This window comes from Calliphora vicina, chromosome 1, assembly GCF_958450345.1.
Source record: "Calliphora vicina chromosome 1, idCalVici1.1, whole genome shotgun sequence".
In the NCBI taxonomy this organism is placed as follows: Eukaryota; Metazoa; Arthropoda; class Insecta; order Diptera; family Calliphoridae; genus Calliphora; species Calliphora vicina.
Genome location: NC_088780.1, coordinates 47,023,467 through 47,045,999, shown reverse-complemented (window position 1 = coordinate 47,045,999; position 22,533 = coordinate 47,023,467). Strand labels below are relative to the sequence as shown.

The following is a 22,533-nucleotide window of genomic DNA, read 5'->3' as shown; positions in this document are numbered from 1 at the left end:
TTGTTTGTGTGTGTTTGGACATTTGTTTATAATTTGTGAGGTTTTAATTAAATATTTTGTGGAGGGCCGAAGGTAATGGTAAGGTTTCCAGGCAGCCGCGAAGTGAAGAAAGGAAGAGCAGCTCACGTGGGTCTAAAACTATAGGTTCCTTTGTGTTACCTGAAAGTAGAAAGTCAGAAAAAGAGGGACAGATAGAAGTACAAACAGAAAGAAGGGGAAGATTGAAAAAGTTAAAAACAAGATGTCCGAAGAAAGATCGAGAGGAGATATTTTTAAAAATTGCGTACCGAAGAGTTGGCGGTTATTAGGTCACTCTAAAGAGATCCCCATGTCTGGTCTTTTTAACCAATTACTGCCCCTTATAAAGACATTAATGCCATCTGGCCTCATATTCGAGAGCTCTGAAAGACAATTTAGGGAAAGATGTCCCAGAAACCTTAAGCTTAGTTCTCCTAATGCCGGACAGTGACAAAGAAGATGAAATATGGTCTCATCCTCCTCCTCGTTTTGACAACTTCTGCAGAAGTCGTTGTAGGGTAAGGAGGGAGGAATTTGTAATAAGATTATAAAGGATTATATAGTACAGAATTTATATTGAAAATTCAGTCAACCACGATAAACCCGAATTACAAAAGCTTTCGATCAAAATTTACTGTAGAAATATCACTTCAGAAATACTCGCCCATACATACGTCTTTAAAAATTTTGTATTAAGATTTGCTTTTAAAATATCTAGAAGAAATGCTTGAATAATAATCGAATTTATTGAGCTTTAGATCCAGTACCGTGCTTTAAATCCAATGTGATATGACATACTAATATTGAATTTCATGCACGCAGTAGAGAGACCAGTAAAAACTAGTCAAAATGATAACCCAAATGATAACTTGTAGGACACTGTCCTGAACTAGTGATTTGATATACCATTTAGGGTGACAACTACTTACATAACTAGCTATGTGACTAGTTGTTTTAACAAGTGCATGTCATAAGCATGGGGTGAATTGGCCTTTTGGATTACAATCATATTGCCCGATAGCTGATCGAAAATAGTCAACGCATTGGTTTCACATACCGGTTGAATAAAGTCAGTTACCTGGTCACCTGGTTTAATATATATGGGGCTAATTGACCTCAAATAGTAAGTTGAAAAGACATCTCATATACCTTCCTCCTACAACTCTCCAATAGATTACTTCTGGTGGGTAAAAAAAACTACTTTCTAAATTGCAGTACGTTTAAAGTGAATAAACTTTGGGTTACTTAGATACACTAAAGTGATTTTTGACTTCACGCTAGGTTAAATGGAATGTCAAAATTCTTAAGCAACAAGAAAATAAATTGTAAGAGAAATAAATCAACACAACTTGTACGAATTACATTTCGGATACTCTATTCTGAAGTGAAGCATTTCTCCGAGAATTGTAACATGTGGCCTGGTGTTGTCATGATGGAATATTACGATTTCATGTCTAGCCGCATATTCTGGAAGATTTTCGATCAATTCTCGCAGCACACGATTCAACTGTATTCGGTACAGGTTCACTGTGATGGTCTGGTCAGATTTCAGCAGGGCCCACTTGGTCCTACCAATTACAAAGCATTACCTTAGCGACATGGATATTTGGCTTTGGTGTCGATTCGGCTGATTGGCTGGGCTTCAACTACTATCTCTTAAGCTTCGGGTTATTGTAATGGATCCATTTTGCATCCCAAGTTTTGATTCGGTTCAAAAGTGATTTTCTTTGACAGCGTTCAAACATCATTTCGGTCCTGCAAAATCGCCTTTCAAGGTCTCTCAGCTTCAATTTTCCTGATTTTGGAGGAATCCTGCTTCTCGCACATTTTGAAATTGCTGCTTGATTAACTCCCAATGATTTTGCAAGCTCTTGTTGAGTTTGACAACAATCTTCATAGAGGAATGCCTGCAATTCTTGGTCTTCAAACGTTTTTGGCTGGCCTGGGCGATCTTCATCTTACGTGTCAAAATCGCCACAAACCATCTTTCGCACATTGAAACTGTGGAACAAAAACCGTCATCAAAATATACGCCATCTATTGTAAATCCCGCATTTTTAAGTCATGCACCCAGTAATTTGTATAGTAATTGCCAGTCATTCCCAAGTTTTTTCTGAGTAGCAAAACATTTGCATACCAATTGCTGCAGACTTCATGAAAAACATCTGTATAAGTTTTCCATTTCCATAACGAAATTGAACAGAATTCGAGATATGGACTTTTGGAAATCAGTTTTTGAGTCTATTTAATGACATCTGTCGCTCTGGATATGTGACTGCTTGTCCAAGCAAATTTTATATTTAAATACACTTCAAAAAATGTTCCCATTTAAATAACGATTTCTCTCAGAAAACGTGCTGATATTTAAATGTACGATTGACAAGATTTTGAATTCTGAAGCAAATTCTAATAGATTTTTCTAAATATCTGATTAATGTATGACAAGAGGTTTGCTGAATCACTTCTGTAGTAATTTTTCAACTTGTCAAACTTTAAAAACAATTTCGCATGAGTTAATTTTGAGCCCCTTAAAAAGGTGTGTCAATCACTCCTACATATACGACGGAATGGAATTTATAGGAAATTTTGTAAATTTACTCCCATCTAGTACCTCACCATTGTCAAGAAAACTTGCGTTATTTACCCTATCGTGTTGTTTTTGTATGATTTACATAGAAATAACAAATGTGTGAAAAACCACACATCACGTCAGTCGTGAATCTTTAACTCTACTTATGCGTTTTCTATGTGAAATTGATATGGCAGGAAAAGTCAAAAGATTTCATAAACATCTCTTAACAAATAATTTGAAAAATGTATAAAAAAGTTAAATTTTGAGTTGTTTCCCACACAAAGGGTGGGCTGAGGGTTAAAGTGGCACGTCTATTTCATATAACGTGTTAGAACTAGAAACGGTGCCTATTAATTAGGAACTAGTCAACCAATTTCACTTAAAAGTGTCATTCATATATTATAATAAAAAATATAAAGTGACTTCATATTCACGAGTAGAGTTTCGTAATATCCATAGATTATTCAAGGAATCTAGCAATGTCAAGGCTTGATAATAACCAAAGTTATTATCAAGCCTTTAAAGAGAAATCGAAATCTAAACTATACAAGATCAATAACTTGCTAAGAATAACCAAATTCCGAAACCTTATCAAATATTGCAGATGCCATGTTAGTCATAATTGTCGTAAGAGACATGGACTTAAGACAGTTTCAGAAGTATCATAACACCGTCCGCATACGTTAGAACATGCCTGCCTAATAGAAATATCCCCTGAAGCACAAACCTAATTCCCCCATCTAATTAAATATCACCTGTCACCACCACCCCACTTAATTTAATTTAAATATATTAAGCAATTATTATCACTATTAAAACTTATTTTTCTTTTTTATTATTAAATAAATATTTGCTCTATTCACTACCGCATTACAGCTGTAATAATAAACATTGTAAATCTTTTGTGTCTACATTGAGTGTAACATAAAGAAAGACAGATTTCAAGCCACAATATCCAATTACACTGAATTCGAAATGAAAATCGCCAAATAATTGAAATGACTTGTACGTAGAGCAAAAGGCAATAAGAAATAACTTAAAAGCATACATGAAAAAATATGTTTGACTGAAAAAAAAAAAACAAGAGATCATGATGGGTAGAGGTTTTTTTTTGCAGACTCGAATTGTCAAGCTGCAACTGTAAAACACTAAGAAAGTAAGAAAAACCTCCTCGACTTTGGGCCCACTGCACATTAAGCGGCATTAGCACCAGCAACTGATCAAACCGTGTAAAATGCTGCTGGTAGATTTGAAATATATTTTCTGTTTTTTTTTTTGTTTAATTTTTACTTTAACTCAAACATTAAACTCTTTTATGGTCTTAATGAATGGATGAATGAACGAATGAATGTGTGTGTTGAGAGTGTGTTTGATTTGGTGGCATATACAGTACTCATAGTGCAACAATTTGACATGTGTTTAAAAGAGCTTTTTGCACTGTTTTTCTGAGCTATAAAAGTTTTAAAAAACTTTTGTCTGTCCTGCCTGGCAGTTGACGTTTTTTTTTTAAGAAATCTTAATATAGTTTTTTTGGTTTTATTTAGATAAATTGATTTCTGCCTTCTGTTTTTAGTTTTCTTTGGATTTCAATTTTATGTTATTTATTTTTTTTGTTAGTGTTTTAGTTTATTTATTACTTTTGTATGTTTTTTTCTTGCGAATTTTCTGTATTCGTGTGCCACTGGACTTGGTCAACAAACGTCACTCAAATTGAGTAGTTTAAAACACTTACTGGTACCAAAAAACAAATCAACAGATCGGCCAACCAACCAGCAGACCAACAAATAAACAACAACAAACAAAAACAAAAACAAAAAAAAACAATTTAGGACAAAATTTCAAAATTGTCTTGTGTCTTGTTTTTTGGTTCGAATCTTGTATCACATTCTATGCAAATCATTGTGGTATTTACTGTGAAATGTTTTAACGTATTTTTTTCCTCTGTGTTACCGTTTTTTTTTCTGCGATTTGGTTACAAAATCGTGTTTACACTTTGTCACCCTTTTCTGTCAATAAGATTTATAGTTTTATTTTGAAATTTTGTTTATATTTTTTTTTTCTTTCTTATAAATAAAATACTTTAGTGTAGTTGGACAACAAATAAATAAAATACAGAATAAGTGTTTAAAACACTTAAAGACTCAATGGTACTCGTATAAAGAAAAAAAGTAAAAAATAAATATTTAAACGTGATAGACAGAATGTCCATTATATAGAGTAGTTATCCAAGCATTTTAAAATAACTGAAATTTTTTAAATTTTTATTTAAATTTATGGCTTATAATAATAATTTTCCTTATTTTCTGTTTAATTTCAGTTATTCCTTAAAAATAAAATAACAAATCCCCATTTTACTGTTGGAAAAACTCTCGCAACTTTAAATTATAATTAAGTGTGTATTGCAACTACACCTGCCTAAATGATTGGCACCGATGAAATGTCATCCACTGGCATGGATATTAGTGAATCCTTTCGTCCGGAGGATATATCGAAAACAGATTTTTTCGATTTTGTCACAGCCCCCGATATGGGTATTGGCCTAGGGGTCAATGTTAATTTACATCATAGTCATCACTCTCATCAGCATCATCATCACCATCATCATACGCAGCATCATACACAACAGCAGCAACCACAACCTGCTCTCTCAATGACACAACAACAGCAGCAACAACATCATCACAACAATAATAATAATAATAATACTCATCCGCATCATGGGTCTCAACACCAACATCAACACAGTACTACCACAGATCGAACAATGACTCATGATGGCGGTGGTGGCGGTGGTGGTAACGGTGGCAATGTTAGTATAGGTACTAGTGGTGACAGTCATAATGATGCTAGTGGTTTAAGTGATGGTAGTTCGGCGAGTACAACAGATCCAACATTACATGGTTATGAGGTAAGTTTTGTTATGTCTTATATTATTTATATTTAACTTGTAAATCTTAAATGAGTGGGACTATATTCGAATATCTTTTAATGTATACTCTACAACAAGATATGTACATCTTCTAATGGACCACATACAAAAAGAAGTCACATGACAAATCAGCACTAATCTTAACCCTAGAATACTAAACCTGGCTGCTGCAAACGCAAATCGCTTGCAAACTACCATCGCGGTCAATTATTCTATTCAGAAAAAGATCAAAATAGGTTAAAAATCGATGTAGACATGTTTTTATACCTTTCACCATATATATAAGTGTGTAATTTCTATATTTTTCATTTGCGACCCCACAAAGTATATATATTCTGCATCGTTATAGATAGCGAAGTCGATATAGCCATGTCCGTCCGTCTTACAAACATGATTGATACATCAGTATATCGGGAATTCTTACGGCTCGGTTGCTGTTTAAAATCGAGAAAACTGGCCCACAAATGATAGATATTTCACATACCATTGCAACGATCTATATATATAAGGCTATAGTAATGTGGACTTACAATGGGTCAAAATCGGGAAAAATATTTTTTAACTCGTTTTTGTTTTTTTAAAAAATTCTAAAAAAAAATTGGAATTTTTTTTTTTTTAAATTTTCCAAAACAATTTTGAAATTTTTTTTTTAAATTTTGTTTGCCTAAAAATATTTAAAATTTGTATTTTAAAGTATAATGAGTGGCAAGGGTATATATAAGTTTGTAATTTCTACATTTTTCATTTGCGACCCTACAAAGTATATATATTCTGGATCGTTATAGATAGCGAAGTCGATATAGCCATGTCCGTCCGTCTGTATGTTGAAAACAACTTTCCGTAGCCCTCAAATAACTTACAAAGATTATTGATACATCAGTATATCGAGAATTCTTCCGGTTCGGTTGCTATTTAAAATCTAGAAAATCGGCCCACAAATTATAGATATTTCAAAGACCATTGCAACGATCTACATATATAAGGCTATAGTAATGTGGACCTACAATGGGTCAAAATCGGGAAAAATATTTTTTAACTCGAATTCTTTTTTTAACAAAAAATTTTTTTTTAAAAAATCTTCAAAAAAATTTGGAAAATTTAAAAACAATTTTGAAATTTTTTTTTTAAATTTTGTTTACCTAAAAATATTTAAAATTTGTATTTTAAAGTATAATTTTGTGAAGGGTATATAAGATTCGGCACAGCCGAATATAGGCCTCTTACTAGTTTTACTTACATCTCAGCCATTTGTAACCCGATTTTTTCAATTTTAAATAAGAACCGAACCAAAACTGTATCGGATATATTTGCATAAAGCTTGAACAAATATCATCATTCAAATGTTTGTTCCATAAACAATTTTTTTACAAACTTGAAACTTTAGTCCATTCTGCAAAATCATTTTATTGAAATTCAGTCGGGATAGTCACTTTACTGAGTTGATTAAGTGTTAAAATTTGTATCAAATACTGTGTTATATTGCGACTTCTTTTCTTATTTAAAAATTCACAAGGGCAGATATCTAAATATGGAAGCGACATTTACTTAAGACGGATCTACTTATGATGTAAAAAAAACATTAATATTTCACACAATATTGATACCATAAATGATTTAATTAGTTTTTTTTTATCAAAAACAGGCATTAGTTAAACTCTAATAAAATTGGTTCTATATGATTTACACATATCTCTTTTTGTTAACTCTTAAACCATTAGTCCCGGTCCACACTGTGAATCGTTTGCTGCAAAACATTTTTAAATTCTCTTTTGAAACTGCATTCGTGAGCTTTTTGCTTTTCAGTTTTTGACGAATAAGTGTGGATGACATACTCAACAAAAACTGCATGTACATGAAATAGAGTACCCTTTTCCATTCCTCTTTCCATTTTCATCATCGAACTCAAATGTTTTGCCGCAAATGTTTCACATTATGGACGGGGACTTAGAGATATTCAAAGTTTTTTAGTTAATCGCAAACTTGTTAGAAAATAAAAAAAACATGAGCGAAGATTTATTAAATCTGGAATTTCTAAATGGCTGGTACGATCGGGACTTTTGTCGGGCGGCGCAATGAGGGCTTAAAATAGGGTACCTTCGACATGTAAAATTTTTAAACGGGTGCCATTTTTTTTTGTTTCCCATGCGATTTCAAAGATGTTTATATTTTTAGAAAACGCTCGGCAAGGTTTTAAAAAAAACTTGGTCCGCTTTTTTATAAATATAGGTCGTATCTACTTTCCGACCAAATGAACTCGAGTTTTTTTTTGTTGGTTAGACAACAAAATTACCAATAATATATAAAAAATTTCTGAGCAATATGAATTATGGATCCAAAAATAAACAATTTTAAATTTAAAAATTAAAAAAAATTATTTTTACTGTTTCTAAAAACTTTCTTTAAGAACATATAACAATTTTATGTTTTTCTGTAAGGTATATTTACGGAGAAAATTTTTATATATTTTCCAAACATGTCGCCAAACCAAAATTTCAAATTTGCGCCACATGTTCTAAAATCCCAAAGCTGGAATCAAAAAACTTAAAGAAGCTTTAGAAACACAGATGTATTCCATATTTATCCCCAAAGTGTTTTCCCAGCCCCAAAAGGAAATGTGGACCCTATGGGCAAAATTATAGAAATACCATTTTTGGAATTTTTAGCAATTGTGGGATTCCAAAAAATGGCACGTGTTTAAGAATTTTACATGTCGAAGGGTCTCTAATTTGAGCCCCCATAGCGCCGCTTCTGGAGCATTTGTATAACATACACTCGAATACTCATTGGATACGACCGCGTCAAATTTTACCCTGATCGGACCAGCCGTTTAGAAATGCCAGATTAATTTCGAAAAAACTTTGATTCTGTCCCACTGTGCAAGAGCTTACAAAATCATTAGAAGCTACAGAACCAGCAATTTCAAAATGTTTGCTAGCAGCGAGATTGATCCAAAAGCAGGCAAATTGAGTACCATATGAATTGAAGCCGAGAAACCTTAAAAAACGATTTTATATGTCTAAAATGCTACTTGAAGGCTATAAAAGAAAACCATTTCTGCACAGACAACGCTCGACCGTATTTTGCAATATCTGTTAAAAAGTACCTAGAATGAAGTAGTTGAGAGGTTTTCCTCACCCGCTTTATAGTCAAGACTTTGGACCGTCCGACTTCTGTTTGTTTCGATCGATCTGTGATAAGCCTTACTTTGGAACAGATTATCCAATATTGACCTGATTCATTCATGGCCTCAAATGATGAGCAGTTATTTTGGCTCGGAATCCAGAAAGATGAGAAAATGTCATAGCTAAATATGACCAATACTTTGAGTTAATTTATATTGTGCAAATATTTCAAAATAAAAGCTAAAGATTTGAAAAATCTCACATTTTTAAGTCATACACCCAATAGCTACAGGATCATATGAATAATAATTCAAACAAACCTGTAATAATTTCAAACTGTTTAAATTTGCTCGTAACAGCTCTAATAGATTTTAATTTACTTTTAATGAAATTTTAAGCAGCAAAAACCAGTAATTTTAATTAAATTATTGCAAATTTTATGCCCCTGCCATATTTTATGATTTTAAATGTTTGTTTTGAAATACAAAAGATATTTAAAAAGAAACCAATTGTATTCTTAAATTCATACTCAGCCAAAGATATTCTCACATACTTAATATTATTTTTTAAAAAAAAACATTTTTGGGAGAAATTAGTTTTTTTAAATTTCTGAACAGGGTAATATATCATGAGTGATGTTTGCAGTTGATTTATGCTGTGGTTTTTGGTGTGTGTATATTTTTATTTGGCTTTGAATAAGCGTATGACACTTGACAGTAAAAGCGTGTAATTTTTGGTTATTTACGCATTTAATGTTATTAAATTAAACATCTGTGAGTTTCTAAAACCAACACATGATGGCTTCACGTGAGCACAATAAATTAATGAGTTTTGTTTTTTTGTTCGTTTTATGTTGGGGAGCTCAACTAAAATGGCAAATTTAAAAGCAATATCAAACTGAAACGTAGAACCTGTTAGATTTTTGAAAATATATAAATCTGCGTCTTTAGTTTATTATAAGGAAAAATATATATTTCTAGACATTTATAACAATTATGGTTAAATACATCAATATTATTGATTTGAAATTTGATACTTTGTATTTTAGATTGTTTAAATACTCGAAAAATCTTAACAAACTTATCTAAAATCCCCAGCACGTTTTGAAATAACACCTTGTTAATATAGTTAGTTAGTTAAAATAGTATTTCCTAGAGTCACAAAACATTATTTGTTATATTTCATGTTTCACTCGTTTTAATATTTTTGTCACATGGACTCTATAACAAGTGTTAAACCACAAAAATATGTAACACAATATCAAATGCCTGGCTCACTGGCAGGCTGGTTAACTGACGGACTACTGCCAATCCAACCAAATGTATGGACTGCTTAAAAAATCAGCCAACCAACTAACCAACCAACTGCAAACAGAAGCCTCTAAATTAGAAACAATAATGAGTAAACAACAAAATAATACAAATTTTTGTGTGTTTATTACACACAAAACCAACAAAAATAACTTGAAAATTAAATTTATGCAAGTATTTAAAAACAAACAGCTAAAAAAACAAATAATAAAAGAAACTATTTTGTGGCAAGCTTAGAAAAAGCACCTGTAGTTTAATTGAATAAAACTAGTATAATGTTTAAAATTAAGAAAAAAAAACTTTATTTAAATTATTTAGCAATAATTGTGAGCTACTTTAAACTAGCTGCTTTTTTAATTTTAAAGTTATTTTTTATGAATTTCGAAATGACGAATGGAGAAAAATGCAACATTTTTTTAAGTTTAATTAAAATGGCATTTTTAAGATCTAAATTAAATCAGAGTAAAAATTTTAAGTGTTTAGTTTCCTGTCTAAAAACAAACAAAAAACTTTAATAAAAATTCAAAAATAAATAAATATAGAGCACTTTGGAATAACAAAACAACTTGTGCCCTCAGTCTTTTGTTTTAGCAATGAAATATTTGAAATTCTTTTGTGTGTGTTTGACACTATTTGAATTTAAAACCAATAAGAATTTAATTGAATTGTTGTCCTAAATAAAATACTATTACAAACACTATTATGTCTAAATGTTTTAGAAAAAATAGAGAAATTAGTTTCAAATTCTTAATGCATAATGGGACCGGTAACAAAAATAAATCTTAGTGAAAATAAAACAGTTTTTATAACTTAAACCACTATAGTGAAAATAGTACTTGCATGTATGCTGATGTTTGTTACTTCCAAAAATGTTAGTCTATTATATTTTCTGGCCATAGACGAAAGCGTAATGGAATTGATCCATTAATTCACCTAATGTTTAAAGGGCTGTGCATCCAAAATCATTGGGAGCTACTCCAGCAGCAATTTCAAAACGTTTACGACGATTCATCCAATAGCGGAGAAATTGGGTACCATACGAATTGAGACCAAAGGACCTTGAAAGACGATTTTGTATATCCGAAATGATGTTGGAACGCTATAAATGAAAATCACTTTTACACCGAATCATTACTTGCGATGAAAAATGAATCTATTACGATAACCCGAAGCATAAGAGATAGTACGTCAAGCCCGGCCAACCAGTCAAATATTCATGGTGCTAAGGGGTAATGCTTTATATTTGGTGGGACCAAAAACCTCATATCTATGATGAGCTGCTGAAATCTGGCCAAACCGTCACACGGAACCTGTACCGAACGCAACTGATTCATTTGAAGCGAACACTGACCGAAAAACGCCCAGAATATGCGGCAAACCATGAAAATGTAATATTCCATCACACAGTGGGGCAGAATCAAATTTTTTTCCAAATAATTCTGGCATTTCAAACGGCTGGTCTAGAGTATTCAAAAAAACGGGCAAATTTAAAAAAAAAACAGGTTTCCAGTTTAACCGAAAATGTGTGTTTTTTTAACCGAAAATGTGTTTTTTTTAACCGGTTGACCGGTATTCGGTTTCGGTTTTGGATATTCTAGGCTGGTCTTGAATCTAATTGAGATATTGACATTTTGTAAGACCAATTTGTAGTTTTAGAAACTCAATAAATAAACAAAACGCAATGAAATTTGCAACGTTTTATAAATCTGTCATTCTAAATAACAAAAAACCTTGTCAAAAGATCAAAGGGAATCCCGAAATTCCAACAAATTGGATCGAAAATCCCAAAAATGGTATTTTCACAATTTTGCCATAGGGTCCACATTTCCTTCGAGGCTCAAGAAATACTTTGGAGATTAATAGGGAACACATCAAAGTTTTCAAAGCTGCTTTCCGTTCTCTGATGCCAGCTTTGGGATTTTAGAACATGTAGCTCAAAGTTGAAATTTTGATAAAAAAAATAGGTCAAATTTCGAAGCGCGTAACGGCGACATATTCAAAAAATAGGACATGATTTTTACACCAAAATGTTCTTCGTAATGAAAGTTTTCTTTTAATAAAACAAGAGTCCCCTTTTCGCCCAAAAAACAGCAAAAATCTACTTTTTTTATTTTTAAATTGAAAATCGTTTATTTTTGGATCCATAATTGCTATAGCTCTGAAATCTTTTTTATATTATTGATAATTTAGTTGTCGAACTAAAAAGTACGCCCTATATTTTTAAAAAAGCGGACCATGTTATAACAAAATTTAAAAATTTCAATTTTTAAATGCCTATACTCGGAAATTATAAGAGATAAATAGCACAAGCAATCATGTTTTTCTAGACTCTATATTTATATGATTAATATAATTAATCATCGTTTCTGATTAACCAAAATTATGCTTGATCCGCTAATTTCATTTTAGATTTTTAAAATTGAGAATATAGAAAGTGTCACGATTGTAACAGAGAAAGAGCAGTTGTCGTATACTGTCCTGTGTGAATTTTCTTTATGATCAAGCAATACTTAAATATATTGAGCAGTATTCAAATGAGGAATGTCGCAAATAACGTATGCGGAATGAAATTACAACAAAACCGAAAACGCTATATTTGTTTCCAACGTTAAAGCAAATAATTTATAAAACCTTTATAAAATAGCCCATTGTATTGATTTAATGAAAGCAAACAATTTATTATATTCATGTACTTTTGTGGCAGTTATGAAGAAATTTATATACAGGTGTTAAAAAAAACCAATGTTTGCACTTTTATGAGCCTCTATTTGAGTTTCATGGCCTTATTTTTCTCGATTTTTATTTTAAATAATCTACAAAAACTCTTCTATTTAAAATGTTCCAAAAACTCTCAAATTATTTTTAATTTAAAAAAATATGGAAATTTTTTTCACTTTAGAAAGTCTGGAATTTCAAGGGTGTTGGAAACACCATAATCATCTGGGCGTGACAGTTGGATGATGGAACAGTTAAAAAGAACATTATTTTTAACAAAATAATCTCTGATGTTCGTTTTTATGTAATGATTAATTTTGTGTACACATTTCATAATATATTAATTAGAATTGATGGTCAAATCAAATTCCAAAAAAGTCAAAACTTCTAATTTATATCTGATTGATTAAGATCTATATATATTTTTTTAGAAAAAAAGTTTATATTCTACTTTGTACATCTTATTAATAATAGGTTTATCAACTTCCAAAAAAGTCCACTTCTCTGCCTTTCTCTGCCACTTGATGTAAAATATATATGGAAAAAATTACAAATGTTTTTTCAAGGTATTTCTTTTTTTGTTAACATTTTGCGATAACTAAAAGCCAGATTTTCAAATCGGGTTTGAAAGTATTAAGGCAAAACTTAACGTAATTCAAAATAAGTCCTAAAACACTAATAGCTCATATACCTTTTCCTTTGGCCAGTGTAAAATTTTTGTTGCAATTTCATTCCGCATACGCTATTACAATATACAGGTATAAAGCACATGACAATTGACCATAGCTCCCTTATAATTGTAGTCTTCATGTGTGGTAACTTTGTCATTCTGCAATTTATCAATCCATATTGATAGCGATGTCTATATAGGGACATCAGTCTGTCAATGGAAATCAAATTTCCGAAAGCTATTCATGAAAAGGTTTCATAAAAATGTAAATCGAATTAACAAATTAGCTTGGGCCTAAGTAACCATAGTTCTCATATAAGAGTCATGTACTATAAGAAAACAATTTCAACGTTCTTTAAATTAATTAATTTAATAAACCATATAACTAAACGCCACTTAGAAACTTTAAAACTAAAAGACAACCACAACCAACTTCATAAACTAAAATATCTATATTAAAATCAAAAAACTTATTACAAATATGATAAAGTATAAATCTTGTTAAGCTTCACAAAACTGACCTTTTTCCAACATCAGGTTTTTATACTTGTTACATACAGCACGTGCCCTTGTTTCATTCATTCCTGCATATCTCCTTCCCTCTTCACTAACCGACATGTCAATTTTTTCTTCATGTCTCCATGTGTTTGTCTATGGATTTTAAAAATAGTTGCTCCAATTTTCCACATGTATATGTATATCATTTTTGATATTGTTTCTAACTGTATGTCTTGGCTGGTAACGCGTACCTTCCAAACAATACCAAGTACTTACTCTTAAAATAAAACAAAGAGTAACAAAAAAAATATAAGTCATGGCGTTTCAACTATATAAAGATAACGTGCCTTTAGGTTACGTGTATGATTTTATTGACATGATCAGTAACTGAAAAAAAATAGAAAAAAATCTTACAGTAACCACTGAAAGATCATGTTATTGTCCACATGGTGGTGGTAACGTTTTTATGTTTTATTTTTTGTCTTATTTTTTATTTGAGGTTTTAGAAATGCAATTTCTATGACATGTTGTAATACACGTTTGAAATGCCTTTCTTTTTGTTGGTGTTTTTTTTGTGTTTTCAAGAAAATTTCCTTTGATATTTTTTAGTTTTAAAGTTTTTTTTCGTTATTTCAAACACATGTCAATTGGTAGCGATTAAGTTAGATCGTTAGCTGGGTCTGTACGACGTACGTATACATATATTAATGTTTTCTACAATAAGATGACATTTAACATGACAGGTACATTTGTTGTTTAATAGCAGAATTTGTTTAAGAAATAAATGCGTTGATTTTTTGTGTTTGTTAATGTTAAATTTTATATTTGTATTTTATATGTAAAATTTATTTAAAATCTTTTTTATTATTACTGTATTTTCAGTTTTGGTCTACTACTGACAAGGAGCACACTTCTACCATCTTTGAAGATTTAGATCGTTACTGCTGGCAGCAACAATCAAACACCACTGCCTCTACAAATAACTCCTCAGCCACTGTAATGCATCATTCAACACCTGCCAATACATTAAATCCTTTACACACCAGCACTGTGAATCCTACATCGCCGCATAATCATCACTCGCCTGCCCCATCCGTAACCACACCCACATCATTGACCTCAACACCCGTGCCACAGACACAACTGAATAGTGATGGTACCATCTCCAATATCATCTCTACCGATGGCCAAATTTATACACTGACAGTATTAAATGGTAATGAACCATGGTTGAAACGAGATTCAGATGCCCATCTTAATAGTGCCCTGGATTTGGACAGTCTATTGGGCACATTTCCGGGTTATATTAAATCTGAATATCCTTATGATGATAGTGGTTTCAGTACGGACGGCTGTAAGGATGTGAATAGTGAGGCCTCCAATGTTATGAACAGCAGTAGTAGTGGTGGTGGTGGAGGCGGAGTAATTGCCAACAATCAACGTTTACCTTCCTTGCTTAACACAATTTCGGTAACGAGTAGCGGGGCAGGAGGTGGTGTTGGCGGTAATGTCTCAAATGCATCGGACAGTGTTTCAACAGCTTTAAGTATTGGCCAGCAATTGGATCAGTTTCATAATAACAATAATGATTGGCATATGACGGATCATAATAATGAACAGGTAAGCCAGACCTTTGAAATATTTCAGTTACAATTCTAGCTATTCTATTTGCATGTCATTCTATTTATTTATTCCATTAGTCCATTTATCTTATTCCTATATTAGTTTTTACATCCCAACGTTTTGAGATTTATTTCCAAATTATTATTTTATTACAGAATTCCGCCGAATCTCTATTACGTAGTGCCCTACAAGGTAAAGGTTATTCCAAAGGTCTACACATGCACAATGGTATTACATTAATGTCAACATCACCCACAGTCAAAGACGAAGATATGCGGAGAATATTGTTTCCGGTCGATACCGTACGTATAAAAAAGTATATAATTTCAATCTTCTAGGCCTCAGCGATTTAAAATTGTTTAATCGTTTTGATGTTAACATGGCAAAACGGTCATATTGTCAGTAGTACTGAGTCAGTACTACTGACAGACTACTTATATTTCCTCAAGTGTTTTTTATCAGGCCATTATTTGGTATTTTTATACCCTACACCTCCATAATGGCCCATTAAGTCCCACTTCCGAAAATCACTCACAAACATAAATTATAAACTACAGTTTTAGTTGAAAAGAAAAAAACCAATTGTAGTAGGGAATGTAAGAAAAGATAAACTCTCTGTTTATTGTTGGTTTTTTGTTTAAGCTTTGATATTTTTACAAATAAAGCTAGAGTGTCTGTAATTCCTGATGATCTGGCCTAAGCAACCAGTGAAATTCGAAAACTAGATTATCGCCCAGCAATAAATTTCAGTGAATTTATCAATTATTGGGAATTCAATATTCTTAACAAAAAACTTAATTTTGTATTCCCGTATAACTTTTTGATAAATTATTTATATTTAAAAAAATAATGTATTTGCTCATTTACTTAGTGCAGGTGGGTCAAGCCCGACCATATAATAGGTCGGGCTTGACCCACCTTACTTTCTTACTTGTTTGTACTAAGTCAGTACTACTCACAGACTACTTACATTTCCTCAAGTGTTTTTTATATCTGGATCTTACTTGGCATTTTGGGGGTTGTTGATGCTCCCTAGGTTTAAAACTGTTCGCCATTATCTAAAATCCGAAAGTGGAAAATTTGAGCGAAATCGGATTACATTTAGAAGTTGCATTTTATTTGAAGTTTCGAGTTTGACACAAATCAACATTTGGAAGCCTCAAAATAATTTACATACATGCACAGAGAAAAAAGATTGGTAATAGCAACCGAATTTGTTACCAATCGAATCATAGAGTTTTAAGCAATCAAAATTTTGTTAAAATTCGGTCGCAAAGGCAGAATCATTTGATAGGCAACAAATTCGGTAGCTACTACGAAACTGTCTTCTCTGTGTGACACCAGCTATATCAAACTTAGGTTACTATTTAATATCGAGAAAATTGGCCAACCAATCGCGACTACCTCGATTTGAATACCCTTTACCATAAGTGATAAAGGTTTGTCATTCCTTTTGTCATTCCGCTTGTAATTTCTACATTTTTCGGGGACTTCTCCCGGCTCAATTGCTATTCCAAATCGAGAAAATCGACGCACAAATGGCTGAGTTATAAGGAAAAGACCGGGATAACCTCGATTTTTGGTATATTTTTTATATAAATCTGGATTACGGATATCTAATGATAAATATTTCAAAGTCCATTGCAACGATTAATATAAGGATATAGTAATTTGGACCTACAATGAATGGGTCAAAATCGACAAAAATATTTAACTTGAATTTTTTTTACCCAAAAAAATTTTTTGGCATACTTTTTTTTCACTAATAAATTTTATTTTTTTTTTTAAAAATTAAAAAAAAAAATTACCAAAAAATATTTACAATTTGCTTTTAATCTATTTTCCGGCAACATCTTTATTACCAAATTTTTTTTTATATATATAAGTTTCGACAGAGCCGAAATAATTAGGAAACGTTTGGTTTTTAGATTACGGATAACAATTTTAGACCTTGTGATCATGGAAAATCGACAAAGTCCAATAGAAGGTCTCCCTATGCATTTAAAAAATTACTATTTGGGTAACAAAGATAATATTCTAGCATTTCCATACCACTATATGTGACTAATATTGAAAACCTAATACTGATATTTAATAAAACAGATTTGGAATTCATAGGGCATTCACAACTAATTTAATTAAAGCCCCTTTTCAAGAGTTTGTTCAATATATAATTGAGTTTAAGTTTATTTAAACAAAAATTAAAAATGTCCCCTCAATTTCTTTATTTTGCTACCCTAGGACGGCTTAAATTTCTCCGATACTTCACTAACTGCTGCACAAATTTTCGATGATACTCAATCAGCCAATGGTCATAACCCGCACATGGTTGTGCCACACTCACCCGTCACAAATGGTCCCCTAACGCCAGTCACAAATAATCCAAATAACAATAATAACAACAGCAGCAATCCAGCGGCCAGCCTTATAGTTGACGACATGTTCCTAACATTAGAAAATGCCTTCAGTGATGATTTTGAGAAAATCAAACAGTTTTGTACAGCAGGATCTAATACAAATGACTATGGCGCAAATGAGGTGATGATGCAAATTTCACCAAATGTTAATGGAACAACGGCATCCACAGCTACTAACCCGGGCAGCATACCAGCGGTGACAACGTGTAATCAGCCAATGCTTACAAGTCTGCATGGTGCAGCAATAACCTCGACACCAAATAATGCCTGTAGACTGTCGACACCAGTAGGCGGTATGGCAGCAGCAACAATACCAACACAACAACAACAACACCAACAGCAGCAGCAACAACAACCACCACCTCAGCCATTGAAACCGGAAGTGACCACTTCAACACAGCGCATTGTGTCAACAGCGAAAGTAACGAAGAAATACAAACGTACATTAACAACAGCTCATCACAATAACAACAACAATCCAAATGTCATTAATCACAATAACAACAACAACACAACAACTACTAACAAAGGATCCTCAAACACCATGACACTAACAAATGGTCAAAATCGTAATGGCAATAATTCAAGCAGTGGCAGCAGCACCAACAGCAGCAACAGTCCCACCCATTGTAATGGCATGATGGCTGCAGGTGTTGGTGGTGGGGTCATAGGTGGTAACACCGCTACCACCAACTCAGCCAACACTTCTTCGACCACCTCCTCCTCATCGTCATCTTCATCATCCGCGCCAGGACAACGTAAAGAACGTTCTCTGCACTACTGTTCCATATGTTCGAAAGGTTTCAAGGACAAATATTCTGTTAATGTACACATACGCACTCACACAGGTGAGAAACCGTTCGCCTGCACTTTGTGCGGCAAAAGTTTTCGTCAAAAGGCCCATTTGGCCAAACACTACCAGACCCATATGGCCCAGAAAAATAACGGCAATTTGGTAAAGGGTAGCTCCAGCAAACATCACCGTTCCTCAAATGCACAAAACCTAAATACATCCGCTATGGCTGCACACAATCATCCGCGATCTTTGAGTCTAGCAACCACACCAATCACACCCTCATCGATGGCCGGCTCTAATGTGGGTGGTTTAGTCAGTGGCATTTTGTCGTCCAGTGGTCTACCACCTCTGGGTGTTCCTGTCTCCGCCTCATCGGCTCCTACAACGCCCACTACAATACTGCCTCCGGCCAATGGTTTGCTGGCTAACAGGTAGAATTTATTAGCCTTTATTTTATTTTTCTACTAAGTGTACTTTTAGCGTAAATTAATTACAGAGTAGTAGTACGAGTATTAATTAAAATGTTTTCACTTCGTGTTTATTTAACTTTATTTTACATTTACTATCTTTTTGTTCCTAATTTTGTTTTATGTTTAATTTTTATTATTATTTCGAAATGCTATTTACACTCAAAGAATTTATTTTATACTTTATGAAAAAAAAAATAAAAAAAAAAAATACTCACCAATTACGAAGGAAAGAACAAAACTGTCCATAGTTTCTTAAACGAATTTATTTTAACTATTTAAGTAAATTATTTATTTTTGTTTTTATTAATTTTTTAGTTTGTTTTTTGTTTATTTTTTTTTAACTATTTAAACTTATTTTATTCCTAGCAGTAGTTTGAAATGTTTAAAGGGAGAGTTTTGTTTTGAAGTACCTATTGATATTTGGAAATTAAGTAGTGGAAATAAAGAGATAAGGAAAGTATTTTGAGAGAGAAACACTTTTTTCTCTGCAAGTATTAAAAATAGTATCCTGTTTTCTGAAATATATTGTATTATTAACCCTCCAAAGCCCAAGCATACCCAAGGCACTCATCGCAAAAATGCCAATAAATTCAAATATAACTGATTTTGCATTTCAAAAACTCATGTAACAGTTTCTAAAAAACGCACTTAAAATATTTTAAAAGGATTTCAAAGTTTTTGAAATGAAATATCAGTTATATAGGCATTTTACGATGAGTACATTGATGCATGCTTAAGCATTAAATGGTTAATAATACAATTTATTTCAGAAAACAGGATACTATTTGTAATACTTGCAGAGCAAAAGGCGTTCCAATTTAAATTCAGTTGACAAAGTGTAAGAAAAAAGTTATCAGTAACAGCACGCATAGATCAAAAGGATTTGTCGATCAACAACATTAAAACTTCCGGGATGAATATTTGAGTTTTTACAATTTTTTATTATGAATATATTACATATTTGCAGAGGTTTTCTAATAGTTTCCAAAGCAAAAGTTTTAAATTTTAATAAAGACTGAAAATAGTTTTATTTAAATTTAATAAATTTTCGAAATTTTGAAAACGCAGAATTACAACAATTTTTAGAATTCATAAATTGATTGCTCGTTTAACCGGTTTTTAAAATTTGGTTCCCAAATCAATAAATTTCATGATCTGACAAATATTTAAGTATTACAACAATTTTAAATAGTAGAGTCCAAATGAATCAAACATTTATTGATAGTAGATATTAAAATTCTGTATAAATTAAGAAGTGTAGGCACCTGATCATATTAATGATTCATTTAAAACCTACTGATAATTTGGTCAAATATAACAAAACATTCGTTAAATTGAATTTAAATTCTTTCCACAAATTTTGCAAAATTTTATTAACACGTGATCAAATAAACTTTTGTTTCGAAGAAAAATTCCAATAGTGAAATAATAAAATCTAATATACTCGATTTCTTGCCCGATATCGAATGCTATAATATCGAATAAGTAAGTTACGATCAATGCTAGCTGCGTTATTAAATGGGCTAGTTCTATGGCCTGTCACCTACAAGTACAAAGAAATATTACAGTGAGTGACCTCTGTCATAGAAAGTGTTGGATCTATAATCGGACCATATCCCTGAGGAATTCAGAGTCCGTTTTCTACCCCTAGGATAATGTGTCATTTAATTTTAGCATAAATAACAATATCAGAAAACACTCGTTGACCAATCCATGTTTTACAAATTACCACCTATATGTCATAAAAATGCGGTATTATTTTTAAATTTTTTACTTTAATTTTGAAACATTTGTACAATATAAATTTATTCAAAATATTGGCCATAGTTAGCTACCAACTTTTCGCATCTCTCTCTGGCAGCAAATGGATTCCGTGCCAAAATAGCTGCTCATCTATTGAGGCCAAGAACGAATCAAACCAATATCGGATACGTTGTTCCAATATGGAGCGTATCCCAGAGAGAGCGTTTTTCGGACAATGCTCGCTTCAAACGAATCTGCTGTGTTCGGTAAATGTTCTTTGTGATGTTCTGGCCAGACTTCAGCAGCTCATAATAGATAGGACCCTTTTTCTCCCACCAAATACATGGATATTTGGATTTGGTGGCAATTCGGCTGCTTCACATACGATCTCTTATGCTTCGGGTTATCGTAGTGGATCCAAGTAATGATTTGGTGCAGAATTGATTTCGATATTTTGAAAATCGTCTTTCACGGTCTCTCGGCTTCAATTCGTAACTATGGTACCTAATTTCCCTGCTTTTGGATGAATCCTGCTGACGTTTCGAAATTACGTTTTTGCAAGCTTTTGTTGTATTTAACAACAATATTCAAGGAGTAATGTCTCCAATTATTATATATAAATATCGGCCAAAATATTAAAAAAGTCCATGTACCTGTATGTCTGTTAAAAGCGTGATAGGACGCAGAAGGAATATTAATGTGCAAAAATAACTATTTGTCTCAAAAAAAAAAAATTAAAAAAATTGATTGAACCCGTGACATTTTGTTTGTTTGAAATACAGCAAATTTTATAAGCAGAAATAATGGCAATTGTTCAAAAAGGTAAAGAAATAGGTCCGATATTCATTTTAAATCTAGAAAGAAAAAAGTAAGTGTAATATAGGCAGTTATAATACTCATCACCAAAAACAAGTAAGAGAGCTATATTCGGCTGTGCCGAATCTTATATACCCTTCACCAAATTATACATCAAAATACAAATTTTAAATATTTTTAGGTAAACAAAATTTATTTTTTTTTAAATTTAAATTTTTTTTGTGAAAAAAAATTCGGGTTAAAAAATATTTTTTCCGATTTTGACCCATTGTAGGTCCATATATGTCGATGCAAAGCTCTGTGAAATATCTATCATTAGATATCCCGATTGCCTATATTAATGACTTAGTAATCCCGATGTAGGTCAAAAATCGAGGTTGTCGTGGATTTTTTCTTATATCTCAGCCATTTGTGGACCGATTTTGCTGATTTTAAATAGAAAACTTGTCGAAAGCATGTCTGACAGAATTATTGAAGATTTAGATACCGAAGATATCTGGGGTCGTCAAAAAAATGATTTCAACTAACAGACGGACGGACATGGCTTAATCGACTCCGCTATCTATAAGGATCCAGAATATATATACTTTCACTCAAGAAGGTGAAGGGTATAAAAACGAGGTAGTTGGGGTTATTTGCCGACCATTTGTTGGTCAATTTTCTCTATTTTAAATAGCACCAGATACAGGTAGCGGACATATTTATATATGTACTAATCATGTCTGTTAACTATTTGGGGGCTACAGAAAAGTAATTTCTACAGACAGACGGAAATCGGTATATGAACTCCACTATATATAGCGATCCACAATATATCAACAAACGATCAAATTG

The 22,533-nt window shown here is 32.2% G+C and overlaps 1 protein-coding gene across 1 annotated transcript; it reads left to right on the top strand.

Moving 5' to 3' along the window:
• Positions 1-4,926: 4,926 nt before the first annotated feature.
• LOC135949002 (ichor) lies at positions 4,927-19,145 on the top strand. Its single transcript, XM_065498459.1, has 4 exons — positions 4,927-5,498; positions 14,717-15,454; positions 15,613-15,759; positions 17,699-19,145. The coding sequence occupies exons 1-4, from the start codon at positions 5,010-5,012 to the stop codon at positions 19,103-19,105; spliced, it is 2,781 nt and encodes a 926-aa protein (XP_065354531.1). The 5' UTR covers positions 4,927-5,009; the 3' UTR covers positions 19,106-19,145.
• Positions 19,146-22,533: the final 3,388 nt, after the last annotated feature.

Bases quoted from the DNA above. Each gene is read 5' to 3' on its own strand.
- LOC135949002 (XM_065498459.1), top strand. From the start codon at position 5,010: ATGATTGGCACCGATGAAATGTCATCCACTGGCATGGATATTAGTGAA. The intron at 5,499-14,716 runs GTAAGTTTTGTT...CTGTATTTTCAG, and splicing joins CAACATTACATGGTTATGAG to TTTTGGTCTACTACTGACAA. The intron at 15,760-17,698 runs GTACGTATAAAA...TTGCTACCCTAG, and splicing joins TATTGTTTCCGGTCGATACC to GACGGCTTAAATTTCTCCGA.